The 13,882-nt window shown below is 39.0% G+C and overlaps 2 protein-coding genes across 6 annotated transcripts in view; one reads left to right on the forward strand and one right to left on the reverse strand.

The window, feature by feature from the left end:
• The window catches only part of PARPBP (PARP1 binding protein), a 24,160-nt gene extending 12,134 nt beyond the window's left edge, over nucleotides 1-12,026 (reverse strand). For 3 of the 5 annotated variants that reach the window (XM_053405930.1, XM_053405929.1, XM_053405932.1), the window contains exons 1-5: nucleotides 11,868-12,026; nucleotides 6,488-6,712; nucleotides 4,877-4,987; nucleotides 3,546-3,716; nucleotides 1,824-1,978 (exon numbers count right to left, since the gene is read on the reverse strand). In XM_053405930.1, coding sequence (XP_053261905.1) covers nucleotides 1,824-1,978; nucleotides 3,546-3,716; nucleotides 4,877-4,987; nucleotides 6,488-6,712; nucleotides 11,868-12,017 — 812 coding nt within the window. In that variant the 5' untranslated portion in view covers nucleotides 12,018-12,026. The other 2 variants (XM_053405931.1, XM_053405933.1) reach the window with 2 other exon arrangements.
• Nucleotides 1-13,882, forward strand: part of SYCP3 (synaptonemal complex protein 3) — a 171,808-nt gene that overhangs the window by 8,944 nt on the left and 148,982 nt on the right. The gene's annotated exons all lie outside the window — the stretch shown is intronic.

A 13,882-nucleotide genomic window follows, 5' to 3' on the forward strand; every position in this document is an offset into this window, starting at 1 on the left:
CTCTAGGATAAGGAAATTTTTCTGGCCATGTGATACTGAAATATATTTTTCTAAGGAACCCTCCATTATCATGTCACCTCTCCTCCCACACTGGCTCTCTGAGAAGCTTTGTAACTATAGCAGGGAAGGTCAGAAATTAAGGAAGCTGGAGTTGTACAATGTTTGGAGGATCACAGGTTTCCTATCCTTAATTTATAAACTCATTTTCACTTGATTCCCACACGTACCTCCCTTCTCTCTCCCTTGCAGATCCTTGTTCTGTCTGCAAAGTTGCCCTCCTGTTATACAGCTCACAGTTATCAGGTTCATGTATCAGGTTCTCATCTTTCAATGAACTCTTCTTTAATTAAGTATTTCCTGAACTTTTGCCTAAACTGACTGCTTCTTCCCCCGCATTTCTCCTTGTCAATCCCATTCGTTCTTCACCCACCCAGATTTGCCCAGATACTGTGAACTGCAAAGTTCTTTGAACACAGATGTCACTTCTGTGGTTGTGCACAGGATGTAATACTAGGCAAGTTTGCAGTAACAGCGCTAGCCTCTGTTACTACTACTGATATTCTTTGGTAACACAAGAAAGCAAGCTTAAATCAAGAAAAACTAGAGAAAGAAAAAATGGAACAGAAGCAAGAAAGATTCACATATCACAATAAAGCACAGTGCAATGTTTATGATCTAGAATTAGTAAAACAAGTCCCAGTTTCATGTGCTCCTACCCTCTGGAATTTGGAAGTTTTAACCTCCACTTTTAGTTAAGCTCATCTTGCTATGCCATCTGGACCCAGAGTTATAATAAACTTTATCCATCAGCTTCAGAAACCAGTTTGAAGTTTGCTTCTTTTAAAATTAACCATAGTTTTAACCACAGTTTGTTTGTCCAGATAACACAACAAACTGTGGCAAACTTAAAGCATAAGCAAAAGCTTCTGAACTCCCCCACCCAGCCACACTGGAGGGGGAAAGAGGAATTTAGTGTGTAAACTTCGGGCTTTTCCCCGTTTATGCATGTCATAAAAAACTTGGAGTGAGGAACCTCTGACCCAGAGGCTTAATTAGGCTGTCAGGAATCCACTTACTTGTCAGTCACACCTACCTGCCAGTCCCATGACATCATGGCAGGTATATGCAAGTAACAAGATGGGAGAGCCAAAAGGGCTGCTCAGCAGGGCTTCAGAAGCACTATACACCCAGCTTCTGAAGTACAACCATCAGCTGATCACTAGTACTCCAACATGCTACATCATCCAATGTCATTGTGACATCAGGTGATTGACAGGTGAGTGGCCCAGCACAGCTCAAGTTTGGCCAGCAGGGGTTGGGGAAGAGAGAAGTATAAGGCTCTGGCCTGCTAGACTGATCCAGTTGCTTCTGTGCTAAACAACATATAATGTGATGTGCAAACCAACTCAAGCGTGCGGGAAAGCAAGGAAAGAAAGAGACCTAGGGTGCAATTCTATGCCTACTTTCCTGACAGAAGGCGTCTTTTAACTCAATGGGCCTTATTTATGAATAGACATGTATAGGATTTCTGTGTCTACTCAGAAGTAAATTCCAGTGCATTTGATGGGGCTTACTCCAAGTCAAACTATTTTCAATATTTTTTTTCAAATAACCTCTCTTGCCCTGTCTGCTTTACTGCAGTTGTTATTAAGGAAAGGCTGAATAGATTCAATCTTCATATTGACAGGCTTACAAGGTTTGAAAACCCTCTATCTAAAATAGCTAAGAATGAGTGCATTTGTAATAGTTGCTGGCTTTGTTTTAATGAAGGAATATACATTTTAAACAGTGCTGCATGTACACATACATAGGGAAATTATTACCTCGGATCCTGGACTCCACCAATAATTTCTTCCAGTTTATCAATGAAGTGAACCAAGTGTGAAAGTCCCTTCATATGAGTTCTTAAAGGATCAGCTGGGGAAGGGGCATAACCTTTTCCTCCAAGTTCTATGGTTCTGATAAAAGACGTCGCCATCTAACAAGACATATAATTTAGCTAAGTAAAATAGTAATGCAAACATAGAAAACCAATACACCACACGTAAACCACAAATATTCCCACAAATAGGATGATTCATGGCATCAAAGAAAAGTCCAAATTATTCCTTAAAATTAAAGTAAACATAATGGCTTTCTATACGATTGTAAAACAAAGACAAATCTGTTCCAAATATGATAATTGTGTACTGTTGTGAAACAAAACTACAAATCTTTGGAAAACTTAAGTATATTAATGGTTCAACCCATTCTACTGTTTCAAGCCAGAAGGATTGTGCCTGCATAGTAAGACAAATTTGATCTTCCCATTAGCCAGCCACCTTACATTTAAATGTTTTGTGCAGAATTCAATTAAAATTGTGTCTATCAAAGCAGATACTAGCATCATGTGACTTCTGGGTCAAAATTCTGACCCCATAGCTGCCAACTCAGAGGTGGCCTGTATGGAAGGCACATGAGTCTGCCTCAACAGGACTTGGGATATTCATTGACCCTCAAGCACATCATAAAGTAATCCTTTGGCAAAAACATACACAAACCCAGTTAACCAGTGCAGCAGAATCTGGTGGGTCTACAAGTGTGTTCTTCCTATCTACATATTGTATAATTAAAAAAAAAGATGGGGGTTAGATTTTTAGAGAACCCCCAACCTTGTAGAATAATTCTGCCAGTGCTCATGGATACACTGCAGATTCTGTGTGCTTCATAGGATCTTGACTACTCAATGGAAAGTATTTCGTTATTCTTCTTCTTTAGAACAAAGCTGCCAAAAGAAAACCATGTTTTTATACAAAGAAGTTTTCTTTCTTTGGTAACCATAAAAGAGTGGCTGATGAACATAGTTCAAGTCCATAACTCATAAAACACCAAATAATACAACTTTAGGAATTGAACTGATTAATCCTTCACATTTTCCCATACTTATTCAATTATAACGCCCCAAAAACTTGACTATGCTACATCAAACCTGTTCCCAAGTCATGTTTTGAAAGGAATTAACATTTAAAACCCAAATTATGAATACATGGTGCAGTGGTCTGGCCTGAGTGATTTCCTATGGCTCTGTCACTGATAATGGGCAAAGATCTTTGAGTAATGCCCATTTGACAGAGAATTTAGGAAACACTTTTTTCACAACTACTGCTTCATAAAGCAACTTTAGTGTTCTGAAGCCCTTCAGTTTTGATTTGTTCCCCTCTGGCTCCACCAAAACTATACTGATACAGATGAGCTGTCCTGAAAAGCTAGTACATTAGAAGGATTTCTGTCAACTTTTTCAGTATTTGGTGTACCTACACAGCGTACCTGACTGCAACAATCCTCACAGAAACTATGCCTATATTCACTTGTCTAAAATGGCATACTGGAGGATTTGTACAGCCAGCATGGATAACGCAGTACAAATGGATGACTTCTAGCTGTTACATGAACAATCCCAATCCAGCTCCTACAGAGTTTGCTTAAAAAAACCCAAAAAAATCATCCTATTGCATCTCCTTAATGCCTTCAAATACAAAAAAAATGCTTTGATTTGTCACACGTACCAAGAATATGGGCATTTGTCTCTGCTGTGCAGCATGTTTTAGGTCAGTAAAAGCTTCCCTTCCAAGTCCTCTGTCAGGAACGTTTAAAATGTAAGCAAATGCCAGATCATTCTTGGAGTTAACCAATATGCTTAAATATGCATACAAAATTTTCTTCACCATCAATGGTAGCTACATAAAAAAGAATCCTGTTAGTTTATTCAATAATAATAATAATAATAATGGGCGGCTTCCAACAAAATATTACAATACCGTGATACATCAAACATTAAAAGCTTCCCTAAACAGAGCTGCTTCATGAAAACACAATTTAGCAAAATATTAGGAAACTCATATGTAGGAAAGCAAAAATACTACACTAGCTTTCAATTCACTAATCTCCATTTTGAAAAATCAGGTAAGCAATTAAAGAAACAAATATGGATTATAATTACCATATTTTTCGCCCTATAGGACGCACCGTCCCATAAGGCGCACCTAGGTTTTTTGGGGGGAAATAAAGGGAAAAAAATTATTTCCCCCCCCCCCAGGCGCGGGGCTGCGGTGGGGGAGGCCTGAGCTTCCCCCAACCCCAGCCCCCAAACAGGCAGCTCTCTGCAAGCCGTGGGAGCCCAGCGCTGGCTCCCGCTGCTTGCGGAGAGGTCCGTGAAGCCTGGGCGTGCTGATCTCAGCGCGCGCAGGCTTCGGCGTGCAGGCAACTCTCCGCAAGCAGCAGGAGCGCTCCCGCTGCTTGCGGAGAGGTCCGCGAAGCCTGGAGAGCGAGAGGGGTCGTTGCACACCGACCCCTCTTGCTCTCCAGGCTTCAGCGAAAGCCTGCATTCGCCCCATAGGATGCACACACATTTCCCCTTCATTTTTGGAGGGGGAAAAGTGCGTCCTATAGGGGAAAAATATGGTAATATATAAAAGTACACTGGACAAAATTTTAAATTACTTTTGTTCTTTCCAGCCTGAGATCTAGACTTTCCATACTGACCACCCTGGCAATAGACGCTATTTCATCATAGGATTGTTCATCATTCCAATCTCATTAATGACTCCAGAGCAAGGTTTGAGTAACTGAAAGGCAGCAGGGGTGTACAGGTAAGAAAACGTGGGTAGAGATTATGATGGGATTCTGAATCTTGGAATCTTTTACCATGCTTATCTACATGTTCTGAAATGTCTTTCCACAAAATAGAATACTAGTTTTCTTCTTTCAAAGAAAGCAAAGATGCAGCTAAATTTCAATACTGTATTAGAGTCCAAGTGTGATTTCTGTACATAAGCAAATACGTGTTACAATAAACACTATGATAGTTGGGATATAGGACAATACTCATACATTTTACCTCTTCATGATCCTGGTTCACTCTGCTGGTTGGTGTTGAGGGGGTAGTAAGAACTGAATGATTCTCAATGGCTAAATCTGCTGTTCCGGCAATAAATTCTAACAGTTGTGCCTTTGGGAAGAAATAAGATATTTCAGAACTGTAACTAGACACTCTACTACCATTCTTTTCAAGGAACAGGTTGTGGAGGCTGTTTCGATTCTTGAGTACACAGAACAAAGTTTGCTGCACAAATAGATAGCAAAAATCCCAAAGCAGAAAAGTGGTTGAGGAATATGGGTGCTCAAAAAGAAAACTACTGGTTAGCTTTAAACTGGTCCTTGTTGAGAATGCAGGATTAACCATTAGTGCCAGAATCTCTCAGAGTGCTCCTTTTCTCTCTGTTCACATTCTCCACACCATCCATAATCTTATATACGACAGAAGTATCAAAGATTATGCATGTTGTGGAGAAAGTAGATAGGAATTACTTCTTCACACAGTGCATTACTAGAGGATTGGCTCCCACATGATGCAGCAATGGCTACCAGCCTGGGTGGTTTCGACAAATGCATAGAGAATAGGGCTACCATGGTTACTAGTCAATGTTCTCTCTCCACTGTTAGAAGCAGTGTGCCCCAGTATACAAGTTGCCAGGAATCCTAAGTAAGAATGCTATTGCACTCACATCTTGCTTGCGGGTTTTCAGTAGGTATCTGGTTAACCACTGTGAGAACAGGATGCGGGAATAAACATTTGAACTGATTCAGCAGGGCTCTTATTATAATTTAAAGGATGTAACATGCCACTATCACATTTGTAAAACAGAGGCTTTATGGGGAGGGACCTAAAAATTGATTCCAGAATACTTGTTGGATATTTAAAACATGGACATATGTAAGGCTGGAATGGGCTTTAATTCCTTTAGATACAAGTTTCTGGTACTGTTTTTTGGTTTTTTTAAGGTGATTAAGTGAATCAGAAATGTGCAGGCATTTGATGATAGGGAAATAAAATGATAAAAAATATTCAAGAATCAAAATTACAAAGAAAAATCAAAAATCAAAACTTCTAAAGCAAGTTTTCAACAGGCAGAACTTTCCTCAACACATGCTCATAATTTAAAGTACCATAGCAGTTTGTCTTCATAATGTTTCCGATTAAAGTGACTGCATCCCTGGAATTTAATTCTGAGTTACTCTGACATGAAAGAGCATCCTTTCCATAGAGTTGTGCCAGACACATTAAGAGGGGATTATCTTATTTCATAACCACATAGCTTTTATCCTTACCAAGTTTAGCACAAAAACTGAAGTAGCTTATATGGCTAATATGTGGCTTTGGCATGGATTGCAGGATTACTGTGTAGCTAATTTAACTTCATCTACATCACCTTCTTGGCAACATTTTATTCCATTCTTTTAAATAAGCCCACAAAAGTTACTAGCCCACAAATAATGCTTACCAATCCACATTTACTTTGTTAGCCATTTTTGTGGCACAGCAACAGGCTGAGATAAAGCAAATTTGAGGTGTTCCTTTCCCTGCTTGGTCGTCTTAAAGTCCAGCTTACTTGTCATAGGCTATGAGAAAAGTGGCTGTTTTAATTAATTAAATAAATAAAATACTTACACAGGAAACCGATTCATTTTCCAGTGCTAGTGCCCTACATTTTTGATAGACGTCTATTAGATCCACCATATTGCAGCGTTTTAAAAAGCTGGCATATGCACTTGTGATGTCAGCATAGTTTTCAGGAGCTTCCATATTTTTCTGCAGTATGCCCAGTTTGTCAGGTACCAGGTAATTCCAAGTTAATAGCAGTTCACTAAGAGATGCTTCAAAATCTCCGCGGTTCTGTAAATTAATACAAGAGGGGGAAATCTGCTTACGGTACTTATTTGGAACAGGAATAGCAGGCTAATAAAATACAAACCAGTCTTACAAAGTTATATTATGCTGAAAAGCAAAAACTAATCACATAGAGCATTTAACTATTTTATGAAAGACTTTAAGGAAAATACCCATATCAATTTCCTCCCCAAGCCTTTTAAAAATGCATTGTTGTGGCATGGTTTGATTCTAATGGGACAGTAGATAGGAGAAAACATCAAGATAATATATCTATATGGACTGGTCACTGTTTCTAAGATTTAAAGCTACATATCAAAATCATCATGTGACTTAGAGCCATGAGACATACTTTAGACTCATCTTCCTATGGCCACTTACAGCCTTTACTGCTTTCCTCACTCTTCCTTTCCTCAGTTTTCATATTTATACCAATGCCTTACTTCCTGGAAATATCAGGCCAGTGTGGTGCAGGACTAGGGCATGGGGGACCAGGGCTCAAATCCTCACTCAACTATGAAACTCACAATGAGACCTTGGGCCAGTCACTGCCCCTCAGATTAACCTGCATCACCAGGTTGTTGTGGATATTAAATGAGAGGAAGAACCATGTATGCCTTTAGCTCCTTGGAGAAAAGGGTGTGTGTGTAACAAATGTAATAAATAAATACATATATTAAAGGGTTTGTAGAGCCTGGTCTCCCACAGACACTGACCCTTACATATTTATTTTATTCATTAAATTTCTATTCTGCCCTTCCCCTCCAAGGAGCTCATGGTAGCAAACAACACAGTAATAAAACTGTACATATAAAAAAATAAAAACATATTTTAAACACTTAAGAATGACTAATACCATCTAAATACATTTAAAAGGCCTGCTTACCTTCCCCATGGTGGCAGCATCATATGCCATCAAACCATTCCCTGGACAAATGATTGGTGGAGTGGATTGGCATCAGACTAAAGCTGAACTTACATCCAGTTGAAATGATTTGGACAAGCAAGTCTTTATCTATACAGTGGTACCTCGGGTTAAGTACTTAATTCGTTCCGGAGGTCCGTACTTAACCTGAAACTGTTCTTAACCTGAAGCACCACTTTAGCTAATGGGGCCTCCTGCTGTTGCTGCGCCGCCGGAGCACGATTTCTGTTCTCATCCTGAAGCAAAGTTCTTAACCTGAAGCACTATTTCTGGGTTAGCGGAGTTTGTAACTGGAAGCGTATGTAACCTGAAGCGTATGTAACCTGACGTACCACTGTACTACATTGATTTCAATAGGAAGTAAATGTCATCTGTGTCCAGTCCACTCACCATGTTCACATGTCATGCTATGCCAGTGTTCCTCAAAGGGTGTGGCATGCCACACTAGTATGTCAGGAGAGGATGGCAAGGGCAGCAGGAAGATTTGAGGACAATCATTCAGTGTAGTATAGTATCAATTTTTTATTATTATTTGCAGAATATGGATAGATATCTTTTCAAAATGAGAGGAAGAGCACCAAGCGATACTGAGGACAATCCTAGCTGTGATGCAGAATTGCTGTTTGAACAGAGTGCTTGAAAATAGCATTGGCTATTCTTCTACAGTTCTCCACAACGTACTGTTGTGAACAGGGATTTTCAACTCTGACAAATATGAAAGATTGCAAAAGAGAAAAAGGCCTTGATGAAGAGATGATAGTTTGTCTGCCTCAAATTAGACATCATATAAATGAGATTACCTGACAAAAGCAAGCTCGCGTTCAATGAGAGGTGTGAGTTTATATACATATTTATGGTACGTATGTAAGAGGCTCTTCTATCATATTTTGGGAATGATTCATGTTCTTATTTAGCTGCATTGTTTTAAACTTTCCGGATGCCCCCTGATCATATTATAAAATTGTTGTTGTTGTTTAGTCATTTAGTCGTGTCCGACTCTTCGTGACCCCATGGACCAAAGCACGCCAGGCACTATTATAAAGTAGTTGTGTTCTATTTTATAAATCAAGCACTGATAGGATGTCTTTCTTATTGTTTTCCAATGTATTTCTTATCAATAAAATATTCAATGTGGTGCAAGCAAATTTTTATTCTGAAAGTGTAGTCCAGAGAAAAAAGTTTGAGACCCACTGTGGTTTAGTATTACAGTATCTGCATGAGAAGAAATGAGCCACAGTGAGACTTCCATCATGCAACCATTTAGAAAAGTTTATAAGTTTTTTACTTTCCTTTGCTTAACTGGTTTTGCTGTGACTGACAAATTGTTGCTAAATTAACTATAGTTATTTTCAAATCAACCAAACTCAGATTGTTGTTTCTGAAGTTGGCTTGTGTACACCATAGGTGGCTTAACCAGTGGGTCAGGAGGCCACACCAGGTGGGTTGTGGCAATGCTGCTGCTGCTGCCATGTTGAACTTTAGCTAAGACTAAATCCCACCTTCCTGTAGCTATGCCTGTATTGAGGTACTACATGGAACAAAGGTACTCTCTTCACTTGCTGGTCTATATCTATGGCATTCTGGACTTCTCCTGGAATGAAAGTATGCTGGGAACTAGAATGCAGAAGTGTTTTGCTGGGATAGTTTGGCTGCCTGGTAGTTGCCATCATAGCAGCTGGTGGGGGCCCAGGAAGTGATGGCAAAAGTCTGGTGGTTGCAGCTCTTTTAAAAAAAACCACTGTTTTGAAACCAGTTCTTTGAAGTGTAACTACTAGTTAAGCTTCAGAATAATTCAGTCAAAATCTTTTCTCACAAGATGAAGAATTTGCAGAGCTTAACTGTGTTTATACTGGTATTGTAAAAACATTTTAAATCCAAATAAAAATGCTGTCCAGATATCAGTTTTCATGATCAGGTGCCCACCGTGACAGCATATTATTCATAGAAAGGATTGTGAGAGTTTGTGGTAGGACTCAGAAAATGTTTTGCTAGGAATAAATGCCAGCTGGCTAATTTATAAAGGAAGTTCACAAAGTTCAACACTTTAATTCTCTGATAGACAACAGGAATATTATATTTCACAAGGGTAAAGTGAAAAAAATCAAACTTTTACCAATCTTAAAGCCCTGCAGTTCTTCCAAATGTTTTTTGGAATAATCATGTACTTTCTGAACATATTACTACAGAGCTTTTTTGTTCTAAATTCCAAATTTCTAACAAAATTTCTTTACAGAAATTATTAAATATATTTTTTAAATAATTACACCGAAAATGGAAGTATGTTGCATCATGTTACTACAGAGGAATTACAAAGAAACCATGGTACCTATATGTTAGTGTAATGAAAAAATAGGTATAAAATGAGAATTCCTGTGTGCCAAGTTTGGGGCAAGTACTCTTTGGTGAGAGAACCCCAGCAGAGATTTAAAATCACTAAATATGCAGCATACTAAAGCATGGAAATATAGGCTGTTAGATCTATAAAATATGCCCTTGTGAGTTCCAAAGCTTCCTTCTTTCCCTAACATAGAAATCTGGTAAGTTAAAAATGGTTTACTTACAAACTCTCCAAAGGTCAGTTTCATGTGTTTTTCCATACAGCATTCAGAAAAGGTTGTACAGACAGTATTATGAGTAGTATTTATTAATTTTTCCTACCACCCTTGATCTATATATTTTAGTAAAACTTGGCTTAGTTGCATAGTGGTGAAAGTTCCAAAATTATTGATACAGGAATTCAAGAGAGGCTTGTTAGAGACATGCGGCTAAGCTGGAGCAACCAACTTAGCCTCTTCACACACTGCATTCATCAGGTAGATTGAAGTGGCTTGATTAACTCCCTCCCCCAAAGTGAGTTAAACCTGGCAGGACAGTTTAACCCCTTCGTGCATTAACTAGACTAAGCATGTTAGTAATATGAGGCTGGTGATTTGTAAGTTTGCTAACTAAAATAAAATTATAATAAAATGCAAATATAAAACCTCTGCTGAACCAGCTGCCAGAGAGGTGCAACAGAGGCCCATACTGGGTACCCTCCAATCACATGATTAGTAGCAGGCCAGGCCCAGGATCCAGTGGATCCTGTGCTGGCCCAGCCCCACAGAATTGCAGTTGTTTCTGAAAGCAGCTTCCATACACTAACCATTTGGGCAAGCACATTGGGGTGCTCCCTGCAGAGCCCCCACACCAGCAGAGGGGTTTGGATTGCTCTGTCTCTTTTAAAAGTTATGTTAATTCATCGGACAGAAACAATGCTTATTTTTGGTCTGGTTTGATAACAATGTTTGTTTGCCCTTGCAAACCACCAGAACAGCAGAGGCCAATAAAGGTTCCAACTTTTCACTAAAGATCTTTGTTAAACAAAAATATATCATATGTCAGAAAAGTGTATATATAACTATAAGCATAATGTTACAGATGCAACTGAAAAACAAGTTCCTCACTAACCCTCCCCACTTTTTCATCTGCTTATAATTTTATGATGTAAAATCCTTTTGAGCTGAAAATTTCCATGGTCAGTCTCAGCAGAAGAAAGTGAGCTTTCCTGGAAAAGTCTGCTGAGGTACTTCATCCTTCAGCTGCTTGCACTTGGACAAAGAAGAAAAAATTGGTTCCACTGTAACCAAGTTACACAAATGCTAACCTTGCAGTAATTGTAACTTGAATTATATGTACTTCCAACTTTATTAGAAATGTAGTCCTCATTAAGATCCTAAGTCATTTAAGTAGTTAGGCATATATTTAAAGACACACACATGGATATGCTAAACTGATTCCATTCCAAAGAAAAGAAAATTAAAACATATGTTATGTTAACAGCCAAAACATTAAGCATCTAACACTTCCCAACATTCTGTTACGCTTGAGTATGACAAAGAAACAGAAGTCAGGGGCCTTATTCCTCATCCATTTGAGACAAAAAGGACGCAGAAGTAGGTTTATTCCTGTAACAGTGTTACCTTTTAACTTTTTCCAGTGAGGATGAATGGTTTCCAGTCAATGGCATGGGGAAGAAAGAAGAGTGTTCGGTGGAACTCATACATATAGCAAAAAAGCCACCTTTTCCCATTGCATCTGAAACAGCTCAATGAGAAATATAAGCAGCATTTTGAAGAGGCTAGCAAGACTCCTCCCTTCTCAAGCATCAGAAGCAGTAAAGGCATCCTTCAACTTTATCTGGGCACCTTGTGAACGAAGTATTCAAGACAGAAAATTTCCCTAACTTTGTTCACTAACCTTTTTATTGACCTCAGCAACCGATAGGTACAAAGCCATCAGCATGCAATCTACACCACACACAGTAGTCCTTTCAGATTCTGAAAATAAGCGCCATTCTTTTCGAAAACACTGAATAATATTCAAGATCCTTTGCTGAAGGGAAGCCATGATCCTAAAATTAGAAAGTAAAATAATACTAATTTTACTTAGTTTCAGTGTTAGAAACACAGATGTATAAGCTAATCACCAAATGACAGCTTAAACCTAGGTTGAGGTTGCCAAAACTGAATGTCTAGGTGTGTTTTTGTGCAAGGAGATATATATATAATTATTTTTCTCTACATTTCTATACCACTTTATATTTTAAAGAAAAAATTCCAAAGCAGTTGCAACACATTAAAATGCTAAATAAAACAATCAGAATAAAACTAATTCAAGCTTCAATAAAAATCTTTCAGACCCTTCTCTAAGTGCTTTCCCCATACTTAATTACCTACTTAATTTATATAGCTGCTCTATAGCAGAAGTACTCAGAAGTGTGGTTTAGTAGTTAAAGTGTTGGACCAGGACTTGGGAGATCAAGGTTCAAATCCCCACTCAGTCATGAAGCTCACTGGGCGACTTTGGGCCAGTCACAGTCCCTCAACCTACCTCACAGGGTCACTGCAGGGAATAATTGAGGAGTAGGGTGAGCCATGTACTCCTTGGAGGAAAAGGTGGAATATACACGCAATAAATAAGTTGTTCTGCTTACCTGCTTAAGAAAGCTGGAGAGACCAGCCAGATGGAGATGTCAGTTGCCAACTTGGCATCCAGAGATCTCGTGGTAGCAACTGGACACATGCCAGTAGCAAAATGTGCCTGGCATCTGGCTAATTTCTAACACTGCTTAGTTTAATTTTGAACTACACAGAAGGGGTAAACCTTTAAAATAACAGGATAAAAATATTCTTCATGACTAGGGGCATGAGAAGCAAACACATCTAAATGCTATTCAATAAGGACATAACATGGCTCAAGAATAAATGTGACATGGAAACAACAGGGAAATATGAAAGATTAGGGTAAGATGAGTTACCAAAGTGACAGTATGACAGAAAAATCCTATGTCATTTGAAGGTACATAAAAATAACCTGGGGGCCAATTCTACATTGGCTTTGTGTGCCAGTTCTCCATAGGGAACTGGTGCACGCAGGAGGATTTAATCTCTTCTCAGCAGATGAGCTGGGGGTTAAATTCTACTCAGTTTGGCTACATTAGCCAGTTCTTTACATAGACTTGGTGCATGCAACCAACTCAGTGGTCTGTGAGGCCAATCCTGATAAGGATCTGGCCCATGCAGCCAAAAACATTCCCTAAACCTATCTTAAGGTAAAAGCCTGAACTACTACAACTATCTGGAGCACCCTAGAATGTCATTTCATCTCATACCATAGTGAGCCCTAAGGCTAGTGAGGTGCAAATTCTGGAACTATTTTACTCTAAAGCAGCAATCAGTTCTTAACCAAATATTTGTATTTTGCGTTTTTCTGTTGTACACCACCTTGTGATATTTGGATGAATGACAGTATGGACATTTAAATAATGATGATAAAGTAGCAGCAAAACTATAAGGGAAATTTCTATTGCCTTTCTTTGTAGGAATGAGGCATCTTGGAGACATTTAGGCCACTATCTATCTTGCTCTAGTACTTTTTTGGGGGGAGGGGGAGCCCCTGAAAGTGGCTGGCATTTTCCCCTTCTACTGGCAGAGTCTTTTTTCAGGTTCTGCTAATTTGGCAACTATGCCCATTCCTGAAAAAGAGACACTTGAACACTGATGGATGCCCTCCTAATCTCTCATCTAGACCGTTTCTCTTCAACTGGTCACCTACATGGTAAAAACCTTTTAAAAGCGAGGTGAGAGGAGAAAATGTCTAACCAAGCACCTGCTAAGAGTTCAAGAAAGCCTTCTTCACACATTCCACGTACAGTAATAGATTATATGCCTAATCCTCCCGTGTCAGTGTAGCACATTGGCAGCGTAGCACAT

Source organism: Podarcis raffonei, chromosome 10, assembly GCF_027172205.1.
Source record: "Podarcis raffonei isolate rPodRaf1 chromosome 10, rPodRaf1.pri, whole genome shotgun sequence".
Lineage (NCBI taxonomy): Eukaryota > Metazoa > Chordata > Lepidosauria > Squamata > Lacertidae > Podarcis > Podarcis raffonei.